A 21,949-nucleotide genomic window follows, 5' to 3' on the forward strand; every position below is an offset into this window, starting at 1 on the left:
ATATTACTAGATAAATAAATAAAATTTTAAATTGTGAATGGGAGTAAAAAGCCGGTGGTAGCCAATAGTCATCCTGATGTATATTCAGGGTTAGGAAAGTGAAAGTACTGTCTCTCTTTAAAATACCTTCCAAGTATAACTTTGATGTTCCAAACTAACCCTTTGGCGGGAACTGGGAACTGGGAAAAGGAAGATAAAAGAAAAAGGAAGAAGAAAACAAAGGGGGAAACCCTAAATCCAATACCTGCAGGCAGCAAATCCCAAATTGAGAGATGGGGAAGGACGTGGAGGAGATGCGGGGCGAGATCGAGGAGAGGCTGATAAACGAAGAGTACAAAATTTGGAAAAAGAACACTCCTTTCCTCTACGATCTCGTCATTACCCACGCCCTCGAGTGGCCCTCTCTCACCGTCGAATGGCTCCCCGACCGCGACGAGCCCCCCGGAAAGGATTACTCCGTTCAAAAGATGATATTGGGCACCCACACTTCCGAGAACGAGCCCAATTACCTCATGTTGGCTCAGGTCCAGCTTCCCCTCCAGGATTCCGAGAACGATGCTCGCCAATACGACCACGACCGGTCCGACCTCGGCGGTTTCGGATGCGCCAGCGGCAAGGTCCAGATCATTCAGCAGATTAATCACGAGGGGGAGGTCAATAGAGCTCGTTATATGCCTCAGAATCCTTTTGTTATAGCCACTAAGACGGTCAATGCCGAGGTTTTTGTGTTCGATTACAGTAAGCATCCTTCGAAGCCACCTTTGGATGGGGCTTGCAGTCCCGATTTGAGACTTAGGGGCCATAGCACCGAGGGTTATGGGCTATCTTGGAGTAAGTTCAAGCTGGGCCATTTGCTTAGTGGCTCAGATGATGCTCAGATTTGTTTATGGGATATCAATGCCACTCCCAAGAACAAGTCTCTTGATGCTACGCAGATCTTCAAGGTCCACGAGGGTGTCGTCGAAGATGTTGCTTGGCATCTCAGGCACGAGTACTTGTTTGGGTCAGTTGGGGATGACCAATACTTGCTTATTTGGGACCTGCGAACCCCATCTGCCACCAAGCCTATCCAGTCCATAGTTGCTCACCAGAGTGAGGTGACCATCAATCAATTTCTCATTTCCTTTTTATTTTATGTATGTAATTTTTGTATACATGAAAAAAATTTCAAGCTTTTCGATAAACAATTGTGACTTGCTGATTTCTTTTCTTTCTGCTTTAGTTAGGCTGAATAGTACTTAGGGTTTAGAAAAGGAATTCACTCAATAAAGAGGTACAAAGTGACCAAAACAACATATGGACTCAGCAACAATGATGTTTCTTGTTTCATTTATCCTTCGTAGTTTAGTACCATTTGGTTCTGCCTTTGATTTCTGTGCTAAATATTTAGACATAAAATTGTGATGAATAGAGGAGATTTTTGGTTTATATATGCTCTTATCAGAAATGCTAGCAGGTTGATAAGTTCGATAATCAATACTGAAGTGAAGTTTGGCCCACTTTGTTGTTTGATGTTGTTATTTTCATGTTATCAGGTCAACTGCTTAGCTTTCAATCCTTTTAATGAGTGGGTTGTGGCAACGGGTTCTACTGATAAGACGGTTAAGTTATTTGATCTTCGCAAGATCAGTACTGCACTCCACACCTTTGATAGCCACAAGTAAGAAATTCTACTCCGGGCATAATATGATTACTTTTGTGGATTCATGAAATATTCCTATTTTTCCTTTTCCATACATGATGCGATTATTATATGTTACTTTTGTGGATTCATGAAATATTCCTATTTTTCCTTTTCCATACATGATGCGATTATTATAATGTTTTAAAACTAGATGCCCAAATTTTAGTCAAGAATTCTTGAATGTCAGTTAATATATATAGCTATAAAGCCAGTTTTGAGTGTTGAAGATATGATTTCATTGTCTTTGAGATTATTATTTTTGGAACTCTTGAAGATGTTTTAATAGCTAGTCATGAAGTTGAACTATGTAATGATGTGCAACAGGGAAGAAGTTTTCCAAGTTGGGTGGAATCCGAAGAATGAAACAATCTTAGCATCCTGTTGTCTTGGTAGAAGGCTCATGGTTTGGGATCTTAGCAGGTGAGTAACTCGTTGCCAAATGGTGTTCGGTTTTCTTGAGTGAATCTAACCTTTTTTGCTAAATGGTGTTTGGTATTTGGGTTGCATTGATGATAACTTTTTTGCTCCAGAAGATTGACTGAATTACCTAGCTAATAATTTTCTTTTGATGCAGCTACATTTTGTGACCTCATAGGCATTGCTAATATTGTTGGTCATTCAATTTTGTTATGCAGGATTGATGAAGAACAGACACCAGAGGATGCCGAAGATGGTCCACCCGAGTTGCTCTTCATTCATGGGGGACACACTAGTAAAATATCTGATTTTTCATGGAACCCATGCGAAGATTGGGTTATTGCTAGTGTAGCTGAAGATAACATCCTTCAGATATGGCAGATGGCAGAGAATATATACCACGATGAAGACGATGTACCGGGAGACGAATCTGCCATAGGTTCTTAAATGTTTTTTTATCCCCGGCATGAGTGGAGAACCAACTGGGTTAGCCCCAAGAGGTTGACAAATTTAGGAGAGTAAATTTAGCTTGTCTTCATATGTTTTACAGCCGTGTTCTCAACTTTTTTTTAACTCAATCTATTTGATCCCATGTGCTGAACTGTAACTGATATACATGAATTGTATTTCACTATTTATGAGCATCTGTATGGGTATCTTCTTTCTCTAAATTTTTGTTGATATGTTACTATAATCTTTTAAAGGTCGGGTGATATAATTGACTTTAAAATAAAAGTTCAATATTATAATTGAAGAAATTAAAAGTTCAGTAGTATAAATGATACATGATCTAAAATTCAGGGGTATTTGGTGTAATTTACCGTTATTTTATTTGAATAAACACATCATAGAAAAATGGTTATATTGTTATTGTTAGAGGTGGGTTATGAAAAAGAAGTAACTTATCTAATGATATTTTTAACCTCTTTTCGCGTATGTTCATCGTACGGGCAATAAAGTTGTGCATAATATAGCGCACTGGGCTTTGTCTTGCAATAGCCCGTTTCTGCTTGAACTAGATCCTCTGCTTGTATTGAGATTTTAATGATGCAATTTACAGTTATATGGGTGAAATTATTTTATCCTCAAAAATTATATCAATATTAAATATTGATAATAAGAAACCTTTGGTCCCATGATTGATGGATGAAATTTGTTCCATATAGGTGGCTTGGATCTTGGCCCATACTTAAGCTACGACCTCTTAGTTTAGAATCCTGTATAAATAGGCAGTTCAACAAATACCATGTATGAATTTCAGGTGTTTAGCAGCTCTTCGAGTAATTAAATGCCAGAAAGAAGGGAAGGCAACTTGGTTTATGCAAAGAATAAGAATATCATGTAACCAACAACTGGAAACTTTCAGATTTATTGTGTTCATCAGAAATACCATAACTAAAATATAAATGAACTTCATCATCTCATCTCATATAATTATAAACCAAATACTATGTGATACAAAAACATTCCAAATTATTAGAATACAATAATGTGCAGCACACTGTGACATGTAACCTGCACCAAACAAAATTATATAAGTGGCAAAAACAGTGCTTCATTAATAACATAAATGTAAAACTGTATAATTTGCAGATAAAATTGTCACCTCAAATGAATATGTTTATTTATCGCTGGTAGAATTGCAAAGCCTGCCTAGGCAGTGACCTGCAGACGCAACGTGCGGGGGAAGATATATGTTAACTGATGATCAAACAATTCTTGGTGCTTTAAAAGTGATTTTGAGTAAAATCTAGTTTACGGCTTGTAATTAATGTAGTTAGGCTGATTCTTTTTTTTTTTGAGAGTTAGTTAGGCTGATTCAATTACTCATCCGGGTACATTCATTTAATAATGTACCCAACTACCTATCAGTATTTCAAAGAAAATATGTACTCCTACTTCATACTGTGATAACAACACCTGAGTTGAGATAACCATGCCAATCATCTAGTACATAACCAAATGGTTCTGACAGATTATTACCTCTCGGACTTTTCCCTTGGCCATATAGTACTCAATTACAGAAAGGCTGGACTCGAGAAACACTTTGAATCGCTTCCTTATTGTTTCAATGTTATCATCTTCTCTTCCCTTCATAATGGAGATAAGAACAAATAGTTTAAACAACATAAAATGGCACAAGACAAAATGAAACAGAGAAATCTTCTAATAAATCATATGGATAAACCAATAGAAAGAGAGAAACAGAGCAAGAATTGAATAACCTGGTTTCTACTCAGAAGACGCCTCTCCATCTCTTCTTCAGGGCAATTGAAAAACAGTACAAATTCAGGTTCAATTTTTGTCTGCAGAACCACCAAATGTTTGCCATGTTAAAAACCTAACTGAATACTGAGAAGACAAGGTAAAACCGACCCAAGGGCACTTAAACTAAAAGAATAAATATTGGAACCGAGAATGATACTTACAACAGCTTCAAACGCTGCACGGTTTTCCTCATTACGAGGAAAACCATCAATAAGGAACTTGTCATTACCACTTTCCAGCATTGCTTTTTGGAGAAGCTTAATTGTGACCTCAGAAGGAACAATCTTTCCTTCTTTGATCATGTTTTGAATCATGGTTCTGTTGATCAGAAGTGTGCATATATTAAATATGATCATTCAGAGAAAGGTGGCATGTAGGAAATGCTTCGAATAATGAAATAATACTCAACATGCAGAAGGGTTAAAATGCAAACTGGTAAAAAATTGAACAGATATACCCCAACACATAAATTTGCAACAAAGGCAGAGTAGAAAACATGCAGTTCAGGTTTAGAAACCGAAAGAGATAGGTTCATATTAGAAAATCATACAGATCTAAAAATAATTTTGTCTAATTTCAAGAGTTGAGGGTAAAAACCGCAATCATTTTCAATCTCATGTTTGAAATTGAACAGATCTTCATAGGAACAGCCTACACCAAACAATAAGAACGATATTCAATCATTACAAACAAGTTTTTTTTTCTCAAAGCAATATTTCTAAAATTTTCTTTTTCTAGATTGATGCGATTCCAGATTTCAATCATGTTTAGAGACAAAAAGTAAATAAAATCTCCAGAATCAGCTAGAAACTAATGTACGGGTAATCTTTTCAGGCATGATTGTCATACCCATTCTCAGAACCAGAGTCAATTTCAGCTCGGAGGAGATCTCCAGCACTGAGATGAGTGTAATGAAAGTGTTCCACTATATTTGCACATTGGGTACCTTTTCCACTGCCAGGGCCACCTGATCAATAAACAAAACAGGAAAAAGATCCTCAGTAGTTGTAATCATTTACATGAAATGCGAAAATGTAAAACTACCAAAAGGCAAAATAAAAAGGAAGAAGCCGCATACCCAAAACAAAAACAACTTTAGGTTTTTTGTCGGCCAAGCTAGCAGTGAGATCCTGAATACATATGTAATAATAAGCTGATTTGGATAGAAAAAAAAAATCAAATGCATGATGAAGGATGTATGAAAAACGGAATAAATTCCAACGTCGCCATTACCTTGTTTGCAACATCAACTGCTCCCATTATTGAATAAACTAGCTTAGGTTCGGAACTCGTTTAAACCTACATAAATCAGAAAAAAAAGACAAAAAGTATAAGAAATTAAGAAAGGCAAAGAAGAGACCGGAAGTACAGCAGGTTGATGCGAGGTGGAGGAATACAAAACATGCACATTGCACATTGAGATCGGATTCGAATTCCAAATTCCACGTACAAATGGAGAAGATGAAATGAAAAAATTGAGGCAAAATCGTAAAGAACTGAATTATACAGAGATCAAAATGGCATTGAAAATGGAAATCGAAGGAAGAACAGTCAGATCAGAGCAAATCCAATGACAAGAGAGGATTAATTTGCAAGATACGTAAGAAATTTACCTGAATTGTTATTATTAATATTATTAATGAAAAGGGAGGAGGGAATGGAGCTGTAGAGGAAATTGAATTTGGATGACTCTTCAAAGACTTTTAAATACTTTTGAATGAGCATGCTTTTGCTTTCCTTTGGATCTAAATCTATCAAATTTGGCTACCTTCAAAATTACACCTTATGCTAAAGACTATAGATCTGCTACGAGATTAAGAATTATCTTTAAATATTATTTCATGAGATGACTATTCAACTCAGTTGGTAGAGCATAAGGTTCTTAATCTTGATGTCGTGGGATCGAGTCTCACGAATGGCATTTCATAATTCGAAGATCTTCTACGGAAACTGCTCTCAATCTGGTATTGGGGGCAGCGTACTATCTTATCTCCCCTTATCCCATTACATATGGGAACAAAGGACAATCATTTTTTAAATATTATTTTATATTTATTTTAAATTAATAAAATATGACCTGACATGCCATTATTTAATCAATTGTCATATATATAAACTAATATATTTTCAAAAAAATTAATCGAATAATAATGCACATTCATCTTATAACTTTTGAACTTAAATTCTTTAAAGAAAATAACATTTTCTTACCACTAAAATCATAATTCAATTAACATATTTATTCTTTCAATTAAATTGTATTCTCTTAAATTTACTAGATTATGATATGAACTGTTATTAAAAGTTATGTATAAATAATATCTAAAAAAGTTTTAAAATGTAAATATTCAATTAAACCTCAAAACTTATATCGTTATTTAAGATTTAATTAATTTAATATTAAATTAATTCATAAAACCAATCACTCAAATTTTTTATATATAATATAGATAGATTAAATTATGTAATTTTAATTTTTATTTAATTAGTTAATAAAATAATAATGCATGAAATTTTACGTTACATAAATTTGATATTCGATATTTTAAATTCTATTTTTTTAACAAATATAAGTGAAATATGGGGGGGGGGAGGAAAACACCTTGAATCAAATATTCATTAACTGTGTGGTAATATTTTATATTCTTTTATTTTTTTAATATTTTAGTTTTTGTCTTTAGTTATTGAATCATCTTTGAATTGTTCTTCCGCTCAAATCAATAATGTACCTTTTCTTCCCTATCGTTTTCGAAGTAATAAAAACGTAGTAAAAACATATTAGTGCATGCAATAATTATTGGCTAAGGGTTATCATTCAAGCAATCAGGGCCGGTTTTGAGCCTGTGCGGGCTGCCCAACCGCACAGTGTTTAATTTTTGTAAGGGCCTCTAATTTTTTTAAAATTTTCTATATATATATATATATATATATATATATGTATTTAGGATGTTTGACCTAAAAAATTTTAAGTTCAAAGCCTATTTTACTATTATGGTATAGGCCCACTAAATTTTGAAATATTAGTGAACTTCTTTATATATCTAATATTTTAGTTTTAAAAGATCTATTTTACCGTTATGACATAGGGCTACTAAAATTTACAAGACAACCCTGCAAGCAATGATTGTACTGAAAAATAGACGATTGCAACTACTTGTTGATTCCGACTAAGGGCTATGATTCTAACAGTTCAAGCGATGATTTTTTTCATCGTGCGTTGAAATCCGGTTAGATGAATGGAAAAAAGGCGACGTCTAAGACAACACTGACGACCAACGTAGGTAAAGAGATTTTGGAATTAGGATTTTTAGAATTTTAATTTTTAGAATTTTTTTTTATTTTTTAATAAATATTTTTTTTAACATTTTTACAATCTTAACACGTATTATTTAACACTTAAATTTAACAACAAACACCTGATATTATAACATCAAAAACGTTAAATATATATTTTTAACAAATAATTTTTTAAATACTTAAAGTTAACGAAGCCATTAGCTTTGACTCTGCGGTTCATTATAGTTGCACAAACAATAAAAAAAAAAACAAGGTAAAATTGCTCAGAACGAGCTAATTATTTATCCTAATATAACATCAAATGTTTTATTTTAAGAAATACAATAATTATTACAATTAATTGTCACTTTGAAGTAATAAAATTTTAATTAAAAAATTTAAAATTTGTCAATTTAATGTCATGAATTTAAATAAAAAATAATATTTTAAAAAAATTGTTATGTGAAGATGACGAATTTATCTTACACCGCAATATTTACTGTAAGTCTGAGATTGATTTTAAAAATGACTTAATGAGTCAATTCTTTTACCCGCATGATTTATCAGGTCAATTTTAACAACAAAAAAACACACACACACACAAAACAAAGCACCAGCCGGCACTGAAGTATCAGTGAAGAAATTGATGCGACACTGCTCTGCCCTGCTACCAGTCTTGAACGAAACATGGCGGTGGTTTGGCTTTTCTACTAACTTTGAATGCTGAATGAAAGCGCTAACTCACACACTCGCATCAGTCTCCTCTTTTACATGGGTAGGCCCCCATCAACCGTTTTTCAAATTTCATGAAAGAAAAAGGGTTCTTCTACTTTATAAAGAAACTCAACCACCATGTTTTCTTCTTTTTCTCTTTTCTCACGGGAATACTCTTTTCGATGCTTTATTCTCCATTCTTTTATATAAAAATTATCACCTTTTTTCTTGCAGGAAGAATATATATATAGAGAGAGTGTGTGTGGCTGCTTCCTCTAACTGATGAAAAGTTGGTAGGGTTGAGAAAAAAGTTTTACTTGTAAAAAACCTTATCACAGTAGCTATACAAATAGTTGAATAGCTTGGGGGGTGAGCTCTCTTCATTATGGATGGTTATGAAGCAACTAGAATCGTGATCTCCTGAATCCAAGCTTACAACCAGATATGATTCAAGATCATGGCGAGAAGGAGATGATTCGTTTGGCTTTCGGTCCCGAAGCTTTACTTCACTCGGTGATTCTCAAGGCGAAGAAGGAGCTTGGTCTTCCCACGACACCTTCAACTCTATCATCTTCTCCTTTCCTCGCAAATAATCCAAACAATGTTACTTTTCAAAAGCAAACCTCATGTTCTTCTTCCAAGCGCCTAGGGAGTAGTGGAGTCAATCTTCCATTTCTCTCCATCCCTTCCACTTTTACTGGACATGATGAGTTGATCAGAGAGGAGGATGTTTCGAATTATTTCAGGTTTTTTTAAGTATGCTGTACTTCATTAGATTGTAAAGAATGCACTTAATTGCTAAAACTATTTATGTACCCGTTCAAGATGTGAGGATACCAAACCAGCAAAAGAGAATGCTTGGCTTTGTTACTTTAGTTTATCCTGAGACAGTGAAGATTTTGGCTAAAGGAAACGCTTATTTCGTTTGCGATGCTCGAGTTTTGGTGAAGCCTTACAAGGAGAAAGGGAAAATCCAAGACAAGTACTGGCAATTTTCTTAAAACATTTAAGAATCCTTATTTTCCAATGGTTTGCCTACTTGATCTTTGATCTTTTAATGCTCTTTGTTATCTTGCAGGAAGCAACAAATGGAAAGAGAGTTCTCTCCTTGTGGAACCCCTACAGGCATTGATTTGCAGCAAGCCCTTGATCTTCAGAATAGATGGTTGATCGATCTGCAACTCCTCGATGTTAAGAAGCATCGACATCAGAGGGGCTTTTCTAGTGGAAGTCCCATTCCATCACCTGCTTGGTCACCAACCCTTAGCGGTCAGTCTCTCGTACTTACTCAATTTCAGAGCAATCAAGAAGCTCTGCAGGGTACCCTGCATTCAGTTACTGCAATCGCTCATAAGCTAGAATTATCATCGGCTTAGGTCATATGAACATCCTTTTGTACTGGAATGAGTAACCGATTCACAATCCTCCATTGCAGAGAATTGTTCTAGCCCAATGCCAGCTATAATTGTCACTGCTGCCGAGAAACAAACAGCCAGTACTAAGTACTGCTAGTTCTGCTGGCAAAGAATCGGTCGGTACTGAAGAGAATGGTAGTTCATCTGTATGATCTACCAGAAAGGAAATCATGTAATTCAGGTTCTCGTCCCGACATGGGACCATCTGTATGTATGCTGGCACCGGAGGCCCGACCTGCCCCATTGGAATTTAGCTGCCCCATAGCTGGTTTATTAGGGTAAATAATTGTACAGCTTTCAGTATATAAGCAGGGGAACAAAGACACGAGTACAAGAAATTGTCTTTATGTTAGAATCTGTCATGCAAAAAGCAAAAGCTAGGAGTTCGGTTCAGAATTTATAGATATTGCAATTGATTGAGGAGGAACAGGAAGGGCCAAACGACACATGATGCTGGTGGCCGACAGTTGAAATGGGTCCTTGCCACCAACAACAATGGCAGTGCCCCCATGTGACCGAGACTGAGTGATCATTCATAGATCTAGTAATAAATAAAGAAACGGAAGATGTGGATGTGATGCCAAACCAACGACGAAAGTGTACAGTTGTATTAGGCTTGGTTAATCCATGGGTTCAGTTAATAATCAAATTAGATTATCTAAAATTGAATTAATCAAACTCTTTAAATATTAAACCGTTAATCAAATTAATTTTTTTTTTCAGAAGTCATGGAGGTAGCCATATTTCTCACTTAGAAAAATATGCAGTGCAGTAGTTGGTTAGATAATTAGCTGTGACGACCATTGCCACCACATGAACAACCAAATATTCTTCCTTTCAACCCACCATGGAATTGGAAAGATTCATTACACTCATAAATGTCAAGTTAATTAACATGTGATATGATTGACCCTTTTGGTTTAAGAAAAAAAATTCAAGCCTATATATTGTACTTACAATATTTGAGAGGCATTTACTTATATGCAGCTAAAAACATTTACCAACATGCTGCAGTGTATTTCTCTACATGTTATTGTGAGTAAGTATTGCCTTTGGAAATATTCTTTGGCCAGGAGCAAGCATTGCCAAGGGACCGTAACTCTCTCTACATCGAATAATGTGGCAAGTATTGCTTTACGGCGACACGAGCTGTCTCGCAGAATTCTAAAATTCTTTGGTTCTGAATTAGTATGTGGTCTAAGCCATTACTTCATGTTGAAGAATGTACTGCAGAAGAAAGAAAGTCACTAAATAGAAAACATTTTCTTCTGGTATTACAACTGAAATTCTATTGTCCCACCTATAAGCAACATTAAGTCATTAATTAACACTATTATCAATCAAAGAAATTCATTAATGTTAAGAGAATTTTTTTTTTGAAAAAAAATGAAAGTTTACCTTGATTTATTAACAGGGTAGATGAGAATGGGGCCATTGCTTGTATCGGTAAGAATATTGCCACAGACATGTTGAGCAAATATTTGGATTTACTTATTAGAATGAGAAAATTAAGCCATGGATGTAGAACTTCCGATAAACCTTTCGACCTTAGTTTGATCTCGGAAATGTGAACTCGGCCTAGAAACTCAATGTAGGGAACATCTGATAGAAAAAGTGTTGATGGAACATGGTTTAACTGAGAGAATAAAGTCTTAATTTTCCTGAATAGTGAAAACAAACTTAAGCCCTTCCATTGATGTTTGGAAGTGTCTCGCCCGATTTACAGCAGCCATCATGTATCGGATGAGGTACTTCGCCAATTCTAGGCAGAAAAGAGTTCTTCCATCTGACTCGAATTTGCTGGCTTAAACTGGATCATGTGGATTGAATTAGGATCTCCAATTATTTAAGAGACCTGTTCTGTTTATTATTACAAACTCCCTAATGTAATCAAATGTGCTTTCTCCGGATATTAACTTCTCTTGGTCGTTAGCAAACGTGGCAAAATCTGTGTACAACATTCTAATCCATTTTCACCGTTTAATGAATGAGAATAGTCACAACATTTATAATTTCAACTAAATTAAGACCATGTAGTTTAAAGCTTGCCGTTTTTACCATTTCTGGTGATATTCTAGCCGGTGTTATGACACCAAGTCCTCAGAGAACAATGTAAAAGAGATCAGTGTTCTGTTTCTCTGAGCAGTTAACCACTTCTCACTTCCCTGCATTCATGTATCTGGAGGAACTATATGAAGTTCAAACTTGGCACCCAGCTTGTCGATATCTACAACTTTGTGCACAATAATTATATCTTACATTGATTGAGGTATATATGAACACCTTTATATACAACTCAAATTAACCATGATATCTCCCATATATTCATTTATAGTTTGGAAAACCATGATATCACCCTTACAAAATTACAAGAGAGAACTTTGAGTCTTAAACCATTGATCTGGGCCCATAAAAGTTCTCAAATCGCTGAAAAGAAAATCAACAAAAAGTTCAGCGGAAGCCTTCTAATGAAATATCAGAGCATGTTTCAATCCTGGGACCTGTGAGTTATGGGTCCATCACACTTCCGCTGCGCCACTCTGATTATTGTTTTGACATTAAAGCTGTCTGAACTTCAAATTATGTTTTTGGTTAACACACATGCTAACATTCAGGAAATTGTAGTTGCGTATGATTTGTATATTGCTTATTGTTCCTAAATATTTAGGAACATATGCTCATATATATTCATTTAATGCTTTTAAATAATAATTAAATTAAATGTATATCAAATATGGGTACGAGATTATGACATTTTTTTGTTCTAATAAATAAAAATTTTTTGACTAGACCTAAGTTATCCTAGTACTCTCTTTCTAGGGGTTGCAGAAATTCTTGCAGTCCGCTTGGGAGCACTGGTGCATATTTGAGTAGATTATCAGCCACCTTATTTCTTTCCCTCGATATACGTTCGAACATCACTTTCCAGTTGCGCCTCACTATATCCTTTATCAGCACGGTTAAGGTACGTTGTCCTTTGCATGGGATAACTTTTTGTATCATTTTGACAGTCTCTTTACTCTCTGAATTTACTATCACTTGTTTTTTTTCCGAGTTTCGTAAATACTCCATTCTTCAGCCTCAAATGATAATCTAGAAATTCAGAACCAAAAGTTATTGATTCTCATCAAGTTTCTTCCTTAACTCTCTCCAAGTCCTCAGCATATATTGGACTGTATTAAACAGTTGGCATGCATCTCTCCATTTTTGCTTCTCAAATAACTTGTTGGTCAACAGTGTATAAGAATCTAAATCAGGCCCTGCTGCAATTCCTTTAAGATTATCCCATAGTTTGTTGATTCGATCCAGCTTCATGAACATCCCTAGTAAGATGTTATATATGTATGTATGCAAACACAACTGACATAATTTGTCTTCCTTCATCTCCCTATACAAATTCAAAGCACCTTCGACATCCTTCCTGCCTCTATACTCCTTAAAGGAAGAGCTATAAGTTACAGCCCAATGACTAATCCCATTACTCACCAAGCAACTTCTCTGCCTCCTCGATCCTCCCGGACGAGGAAAGGCATTTAATAACTGAAGTATATTAAAAGTATACACGTTTTTAGAGGTGACAAAAAAGGATTTAGAAACCATATTAAAAGACATTAAAGATTCCTTAATCTTGCACGAATACGAACCAGATTATTTGTGGGAGATATAGTCTTAGGCACTGTGCATCCGAGCTAATCCAGCAAATACCATTACCCTGGACCCAAACAAAATACCACATCGGTGAAAAGAAAAACAACAAAAACTTAAAGGAAGCCTTCTCAGGGATTTCAGAGCTAAGTTTTGACCCTGGGACCTGTGGGTTATTGGCTCACCATGCTTCTGCTGCGTCACTCTGATTGTTGATTAGCTTTTGAAGCATTTGTTATTTGAAGGTTTTGTTATGGTTAACATACATTCTAGGACTTCTTTTTTTGGTATTACACCACTTCTAATACGTTTGTTATCTACGTCAATAGTAAAATATTATTATATTCAGATCGCAAATTAAACTAAAGCTGATAGATGTGCCACTTTATGGGTTCTGCTTACACTCCAACCATGGAAGGCTCCAATTTGAGTAGAAGAGTTAAAAAAGTTTCATATCAGTGTTGGTATTATTGTATATATGACAAGTCCGAAGCATTTCATCATATTGACTCACTTTCAAGTACAAAATCATATGAATCTTAACTAATTAGTGTTGTGTGATCTCAACTAAACCAACCATATATACCAAATTATAGTGCGATTTCATTTGCTTGTGTTTTTTAACAAATGACCTGCAATTATAATTATATGATGACGATTCAATTTCTAGCAATGCTCAAAAATACAATATTATAAATGGCATGATTCTTTAGTATCAAAGAGAACAACAATATCATGAATTACAGACGGCCATTTCTTGCTTCAAACATTCAACGGCAGAGCAGAAATAAAAGAAGACCCTGCCATGCATTCAATCATATAGCAGTTAAGCATCTCTTCCTGTGTTACAGTTGAAGCAATTATAAATGCCTGCCACAAATAACATTAACATAGATAATCAAACAACAGATATAAGGAAATGACATCCATAACAGAATATATTTTCTCGTTCATATCTCCTGATGTTTAACTGCCTTTTCCAATATAGTAGAAGTAAAGTATTTAAAGGAAAAAAAACCGAGGTATTAAACTTACAGCTCTATCAAATTCCATCATGAAGCATCTTTTGACATCTTCCTTGGTAGGCTTGCAACCACACCGATCACATCTAGATGTTAGGTCTGAAAATTTGGCATATGTGTAGTGTAGAGCAGCTGCCTCCTCCAATCTGATTTCACTTAAAGAAGGAAAAAAAATGTAAAGAAGAGCCATTTGAATGTACATAGAAAAGAAGAGCCAACATAAAACATGCTCTCATTATCAATGATCAAGTTTCCCTGATCCCTAACACTAAGGCCCCACACACATCTTACCTCCGCCGTCCCCTTCAAGCTATATGCAAGTATGCATGTCGAACCACATAAGAATATATGATATATGAGCATTGGGTGAGGTTACCTCACCAGGATTTTCTATAAGCACATGGAATCACCATATAATTGTGCCATCTGTGAGCACCATTTGGACGGAGATGATCCTGAGATAATTCGGATTACCACAAGTTGATTCTTTATGCATGCCAAAGTAGGTGTCCTTTGGTAGATGGCCATAGTTCTTGAACATTGACACCTGTTTGTATGGATGGGAAAGTAAGCCACTTGTGAAATTACAAATCATAACTTGAGCCACTCGATTTACTGAACTAATGAAAAGCAAGGAAAAAGGACAAGTGAAAATTTGCCTCAGTAAAAGGATCCTTGATATCATCTCGTTCAACGCTGCTCTCCTAAACAAAAAGGAACAAATATTCCACAATCAAACATCACAGGCCAGTCAGTCCAAATGAATAACTAGATCTCCAATCATAACCCCACTTCCAAGTTCCCTTATTGATAGCTTTTCTCATTAATTTATATAATGCTCCTTACATAGTTCGGAAATATGACCATATCAACGTTACGTCATGTAGCAACTGCCTCAAAGAATATTCACGAGCACCAGCGGGGTGTAAGCTCATCAGTATCAAGATTAAGTATCCAGTCCATTTCAGCATCCTTATATTTTCAAATACAAAAAGGGAAAAAGTATCAAAATAAGCTTAAGATTAATCCGCTAACAATTACAAATAATAAAGTATTTCAATTCATGAAAATAGCTTGTAAAAGAAACTAGAAAGTTTGTATTTTCATAGGAGTATATATAAATAGCAGAAATAAGGTTATTTAAAGTCAAATTTCTTTGGTCATTTCACAGGTATTAAACTTACGGCAGGTTGATCTTCTTTGGAAGAGCTAATACCAAAAGAAAAAGGATGAAGTTTTTACTGAGATATCAGAGCAAGGTTTTGATCCTGGAATCTGTGGGTTATGGGCCCACCACACTTCCACTGCGCCACTCTTATGTTTTGATTGTCTATATTTACTAAAGGACTACAATACAGATAAGTGCTGCTTCTTGAGGATCTAAGTAGGTATTTTTTGAGCGGATATTAGAGCCATGAATAGTGAGGTTGTCCATTCAAGTCGTAGGAAAACAGGGGAATGATAATTATTATCTTGAATGGCGCTGCTGATTATGTTGTTTACATAAACACAGGTTCGAGTACGCCGACTCCGGATGAAGCTGTTTCATGGGGAAAGATGTTGGAAAATAAACCGAGTACGAGTAATTTTCCTATAATCAGATTAGTGAGAATGCGAAATAAAAGCGGAAAAATAATACCCGAAATTGATAACGGAGTTCAGCCAATTTGCTTACGTCTTCGGACTGCTGCAAATCTTTTACTAAGAGAGAAAATTTACATTGTTTACAAAACACTCACTACTCACAAGAAAACTCTTTAGTATTGGGAGAAAGAAATGATTTGGGATTTTGGGATGATTTAGAAACTAAATGAGCTAGGATATTTATAGTTGAAGCTTAGGAACTAATCTTTGAAAATACCCTAAAGTTTAGTGACTAAAAATAATTTTCTCATATCATTTAGCAGCTCTTTTTTTTTAATTCCAAGCCGCCGGCTGCCATTGCATTTTGACCAACAATTTTCCACTTGAAGATTGATTTTAATTTGTCTTCACACCTCGATCGATGCAACAGCATTTCTAGTCTTGTTATTCTAGCATGCCAACTGAAGTTGAACACAACTTCAGTTTGTCCATAGTCACCGTCATTGTCAACATGTCTGCCGGATTTTGAGCTCCACTAATTTTTTCAAGCTTCAAAATCCAATTTTCTAGAAGAGACCGGATAAAAATGATATCTCAATTGTATGTGTTTCGTCTTGGAATGAAAAGACAGATTCTTCGCTAGATGGATAGCACTTTAACTATCGCAATACAAGACATTGTTTTCTTGTTTCTTGCCTAACTCTTCCAAGAAACTTTGGAGCCAGACCATCTCCTTGCTGGCTTCTGTAACAGCGACATATTCTGCTTCAGTTGTGGAGAGAGCAACTATCTTCTGTAGTTAAGAAACCCAACTCACTGCAGTTCCTCCTAGAGTATAGACATACCCTGTTGTACTCCTTCTGATGTCAACATTTCCGGCTCAGTCAGCATCTAAATAGCCTGTCAGTATCGTATCTCCACCTTTGAAACAAAGTGCTTTGTTTGTAGTACCCCGCAGATATCTGAGGATCCATTTTACTGCTTCCCAGTGTACCTTGCCCGAATTATTCATGTACCTGCTAACAGCTCTTACTGCATGAGCAATATCTGGTCTAGTAGAAACCATGGCATACATCAGACTTCCAATTGCTGAGGCATACGACACCTTCACCATGCGTGCACGTTCTTCCTCCGTCTTTGGCGACTGTTCTTTGGAGAGTCTAAAAATGAACACCTAAAGGTGTATTTACTGGTTTAGCATCTTGCATGTTAAACCTGAAGAGTACTTTGTTAATGTACTCAGCCTGTGATAACATCAATGTCCCCGACTTTGTGTCTCTCTTGATCCTCATCCCAAGAATCTGCTTTGCAGCGCCCAGATCCTTCATAGCGAACTGCTTCGACAATTCTTGCTTCAAGTTTATAATCTCTTGCATGTCTGAGCCTGCAACGAGCATGTCATCAACATACAACAATAAAATAATGAAGCTTTTGTCGAACCTCTTGATGTAGCAACAATGATCAACTTGACATCTGGTAAAACCACTGCTACTCATGAAACTATCGAACTTCTTGTACTACTGTCTAGGAGCTTGTTTTAAACCATACAAGCTCTTCTTTAACCTGCATACCAGGTTTTTCTGGCCTGCCTCTATGAAGCCTTCTGGCTGCCTCATATAGATTTCTTCCTCCAAATCACCATGATGGAAAACTGTCTTTAAATCTAACTGCTCAAGATGTAAATTCTCTGCAGCTACAATTTTCAACACTAGTCTAATTGTAGATAGCTTCACGACTGGAGAGAAATTTTCATTATAGTCAATACCTTCTTTTTGCTGAAAGCCTTTGACAACCAATCTTGCTTTGTAGCGTTTGCTCTCATCGTGCTCTTCTTTGATCCCGTAAATCCACTTGTTATGGAGTGCTTTCTTGTCTGGTGGTAATTCAGCTAATTGCCACGTCTGATTTGACATAAGCGAGTCCATCTCATCTTTCATGTAAGACTCCCACTTGATTGAATCCTCCACCTGCATTGCTTCATTATAACACTCTGGTTCAACATTGTCAATCAGCAACAAGTAGTGCAAAGAAGGCGAATAACGCTGGGTTGGTTTAGGAATTCTAGAGGAACGTCTTAGTTCTGGTGTGCCTGGTTCTTCTTGAACTGCTTCAGGACTGATTTGAACATCATTTCTAGAAATCTCCTCGAACTCAACAAATTCCTTTGTTTCAACTTCAGTATTGGAGCTACTTGATTCTATGGTTGCCCTATCTTTGTACATCACATTCTCATTGAAAATAACATCTCTGCTTCTGATGATCTTCCGATTTTCATAGTCCCAAAATCGGTAACCGGACTCATCACCACCATAACCAACAAAGACACATTTGTTGGACTTGGCATCAAGTTTACTTCTTTCAGTAGAATCTATGCGTATATAAGAAAAATAATCAAACACTCTTAAGTGTGAAAGGTTTATTTCTTTCTTTCTCCAAACTTCCTCTGGTATTTTGCCATCCAAAGGAACTGAGGGCCCACGGTTGATCAGGTAAGCTGCAGTGTTGATAGCTTCAGCCCATAGAAATTTGGGTAATCCGGCATGTATCCTCATGCTTCTGGCACGTTCATTCAGAGTTCTGTTCATGCGCTCTACTACGCTATTCTGTTGCGGTGTCATGGGAACTGTTGTCTCCATCTTGATCCCATTATTTGCGCAGAATTCTTTGAATCTATGATTTATGTACTCTCCTCCATTGTCAAACCTCAACCGCTTGACTTTCAGACCAGTCTCATTTTCTACCATGGCCTTCCATTTTCTGAAGGCATCAAAGACTTCTGATTTCTTCTTCAGAAAGTAAACTCACACCTTCCTTGTAGAATCATCGATGAATGTGACATAATATAATGAGTCTGCAAGAGATGGAACTGGAGATGATCCCCATACATCAGTATGAACCAGCTCTAACTTTTCAGCCTTGGGTGTCTTACCAATCTTTGCAAAGCTGAATTTCTTTTGTTTGCCAAAGATGCAATCCTCGCATAGTCCGACATCTACATTCTTTTATATCTGACAGCTTCCCTTTTGACAAAAGTGTCTTCATCCCTTTCTCGCTCATATGACCAATCCTTTGGTGCCATATGTTTGATTTTCCATCAGCATCTGTTGCAGCAATGATATTCTCTAAATTTGAGGTTACATAGAGAGTATCAGTCTTCTTACCACGAGCAATGACGAGTGCTCATTTGGTAATCTTCCATTCACAGCCTGAAAAGGTTGTACTATAACCTTCTCCATCAAGCTGTCCTACAGAAATCAAATTTCTTTTGAGGTCAGGAATATGTCTCACTCATGTCAGCTTCAAGGTGGTATGGTTTGGCAATTTTAGTCGGATGTCTACTTTTCCGACGATCTTCAAGGTTTCATCATCAACTAGATGAATCTTCCCAAAATCACCACTGACATAGTTCTCCATGATTTCTCGTCATGGGGTGGAGTGGAAAGATGCTCCTGAATCCAAGATCCATGATTCAATCGGACTATTGAAACTTAGAATCATGGCATCACCTGTCTCCTCTGTCATGTTGGCAGATTCCTGTGCGCCGGTATTTTTCTTCGGTGCTCGGCAATCTCTTTTAAAGTGGCATTTCTTGCCGCAGTTATAACAGATAAAAATCTTTCTTTATTGTTCTTGATTTTCCCCTTCTGGATTTGGATCTGCCACGATTTGAATTTCTTTCTGAAGTTCTCACTCTGGACTCCGTGTGCAAGGCTGAGGATGTTGATGCTTCACCCGATTCTCTCCGTCGAATTTCTTCGCTTAGTACCAGATCCCGAACATCGTCGAATTTCAATTTACTATTTCCCGACGAGCTGCTAACTGCTGTAACAGTAGCATTCCAACTATCTGGTAGAGATGATAAGAGAATTAAAGCTCAAACTTTATCATCGAATTCAATTTCCACGGAACTCAACTGGGTTGTGATTGTGTTGAGTTCATTTAGGTGTTGAGCCACTGATGCCCCTTCCGCCATCCGCAAATTGAACAATCGCCTCATCAAATGAACTTTGTTTGAGGCCGATGGCTTCTCATACATAATGGAGAGAGCCGCCATAAGACCCGCCATGGTCTTTTCCTTTGCTATGTTGAAAGCAACATTGCGCGATAACGTCAGTCGGATAACTTCGAGGGCTTGTCTGTCGAGAAGAGCCCAATCTTTATTCTTCATGCCCTCTAGTTGCTTTCCTGAGAGAGGTTGATATAGATTTTTTTGGTACAGAAAATCTTCAATCTGCATCTTCCAAAAGCCAAAGTCCGCACCATCGAACTTTTCAATTTTCACATTCCCTTCGTCTGCAGCCATCGCTCCCACTCGAATCTGGCTTCTTTGGATCATTTCTGACAATTTGTGCGAACCACCGTGTATTATAACACCTCTGTCGACAAACTCGTATCACCGACAAATTTTTTTACTATTCACGAAATTCACTATTCATGTGAATAGTAGTGAATAATAACCTCGCAAAAAATTGACAAAATTCACAACCAAAAACTCTGATACTAGTTGTTGGGAAATAAATCGAGTACGAGTAATTTCCCTATAACCAGATTAGTGAGAATGCAAAATAAAAGCAGAAAAATAATACCCAAAATTGATAACGGAGTTCAACCAATTTGCTTACGTCTCCGGACTACTGCAGATCTTTTACTAAGAGAGAAAATTTACATGTGCTTATAAAACACTCACTACTCACAAGAAAACTCTCTAGTATTGGGAGAAAGAAATGATTTGTGATGATTTAGAAGCTAAATGAGCTAGGGTATTTATAGTTGAAGCTTAGGGACTAATCTTTGAAAATACCTTAAAGTCTAGTGACTAAAAATAATTTTCCCATATTATTTAGCAGCCCTTTTTTTTTAATTCCAAGCCGCCGGCTGCCATTGCATTTTGACCAACAAAAGATACGAGCGAGGCTATGCTAAAACAATTAAGGTATATGCTTTCTTCCCTTGGACTTTCATGTTCTTTTGTTTGCTTACCACCTACTTCTTTTTCCTAAGAAATAAACAAATATATGGTTTCATGATTGTATTGAAGCAGGTACATTGTGATGCAACCAACTATTGCGGTAGCAGAAACATTTTGCTTCAAGCTCCAAAAACTTTGCGATTCATCTACTCCTACTAATTGTGGTAATCAAATCATGCTGAGAATTATGTGTTTTAAAGGGAGAAATAATTATAGTACTCTGTGCCACAGGTTTGAAGAAATGTGAGAGTGAGCAGAGTCTATCATTCATCGTTCTACTTATTGAGAGTTTTGGTTGTATTGTGGATTTGATCGATGCCTTCATATTCTGGCAATATGTTACCATTCTCTTCTCCTTATAGGCCTTTTTTTTTATTAATTCCAGGGAGAGTAATACTAGTACCATCCTTCATTGTTAACTTAGTTCCACTGAACTACACCCCTATCTTGGGTTATTGAATAAGCATTCATAAACGTTACAATCTCCTTAACAGCCTCACTCTGATCATGGAGGAAAAACTATAAATAATTTGTTAAAATGAGTTGGTACTTGGTATTACTATTCAAATGAGTTTAATTAGGTTGAAAAAAAAATATACTGCAAACACCATTTTGAATTTAAACATCTATTCAAGGATTTGCTTCTTGATTGGATTCTAATGCTTGAATGAGAGCCAAAAAAAAAAAAGCTGATTCTAAAATACTTCGTTAAAACAATTAACAAATGACACTGACATGTCAAACTCCTCGCAAGAAACATTCTAACATTTTAAATGTACCAAATCAATGCAAGAGAATGCACCCTCAAATCCATCTGGAATGAAAATTATATCCCAACAAAGCTTAATAATATAAAGTGGTAGCTAACTACAACTTCTATAACCTTTAGTGTTACCTCCAAAGTGACTTTATTCCAATTGGGAATACTGGGGAGCTGATCTTTAGTTTTCAGTTT

At 36.2% G+C, this 21,949-nt stretch overlaps 2 protein-coding genes and 1 long non-coding RNA gene across 3 annotated transcripts; 1 reads left to right on the forward strand and 2 right to left on the reverse strand.

Annotated features, from left to right (window-relative positions):
- The first annotated feature begins 175 nt into the window (after positions 1-175).
- LOC120123437 (WD-40 repeat-containing protein MSI1-like) lies at positions 176-2,746 on the forward strand. The gene is made up of 4 exons (XM_039142333.1): positions 176-1,097; positions 1,536-1,660; positions 2,009-2,104; positions 2,320-2,746. The coding sequence occupies exons 1-4, from the start codon at positions 273-275 to the stop codon at positions 2,546-2,548; spliced, it is 1,275 nt and encodes a 424-aa protein (XP_038998264.1). The 5' UTR covers positions 176-272; the 3' UTR covers positions 2,549-2,746.
- Positions 2,747-3,448: 702 nt separating this feature from the next.
- On the reverse strand, positions 3,449-3,768 carry LOC120123443. Its single transcript, XR_005516190.1, has 2 exons — positions 3,708-3,768; positions 3,449-3,616 (listed from the first exon to the last, which is right to left on the reverse strand). It is a non-coding gene; the product is annotated as an uncharacterized LOC120123443 (long non-coding RNA).
- A 174-nt stretch (positions 3,769-3,942) lies between these two features.
- On the reverse strand, positions 3,943-5,898 carry LOC120123542 (UMP-CMP kinase 3-like). Its single transcript, XM_039142401.1, has 8 exons — positions 5,875-5,898; positions 5,603-5,668; positions 5,448-5,499; positions 5,219-5,336; positions 4,531-4,687; positions 4,327-4,407; positions 4,085-4,192; positions 3,943-3,966 (listed from the first exon to the last, which is right to left on the reverse strand). Exons 2-8 carry the CDS (start codon positions 5,627-5,629, stop codon positions 3,943-3,945), a joined length of 567 nt encoding a protein of 188 aa, XP_038998332.1. The 5' UTR covers positions 5,630-5,668; positions 5,875-5,898.
- Between the last annotated feature and the right edge of the window lie 16,051 nt (positions 5,899-21,949).

Source organism: Hibiscus syriacus, unplaced genomic scaffold, assembly GCF_006381635.1.
Source record: "Hibiscus syriacus cultivar Baekdansim isolate YM2019G1 unplaced genomic scaffold, ASM638163v2 tig00110393_pilon, whole genome shotgun sequence".
In the NCBI taxonomy this organism is placed as follows: Eukaryota; Viridiplantae; Streptophyta; class Magnoliopsida; order Malvales; family Malvaceae; genus Hibiscus; species Hibiscus syriacus.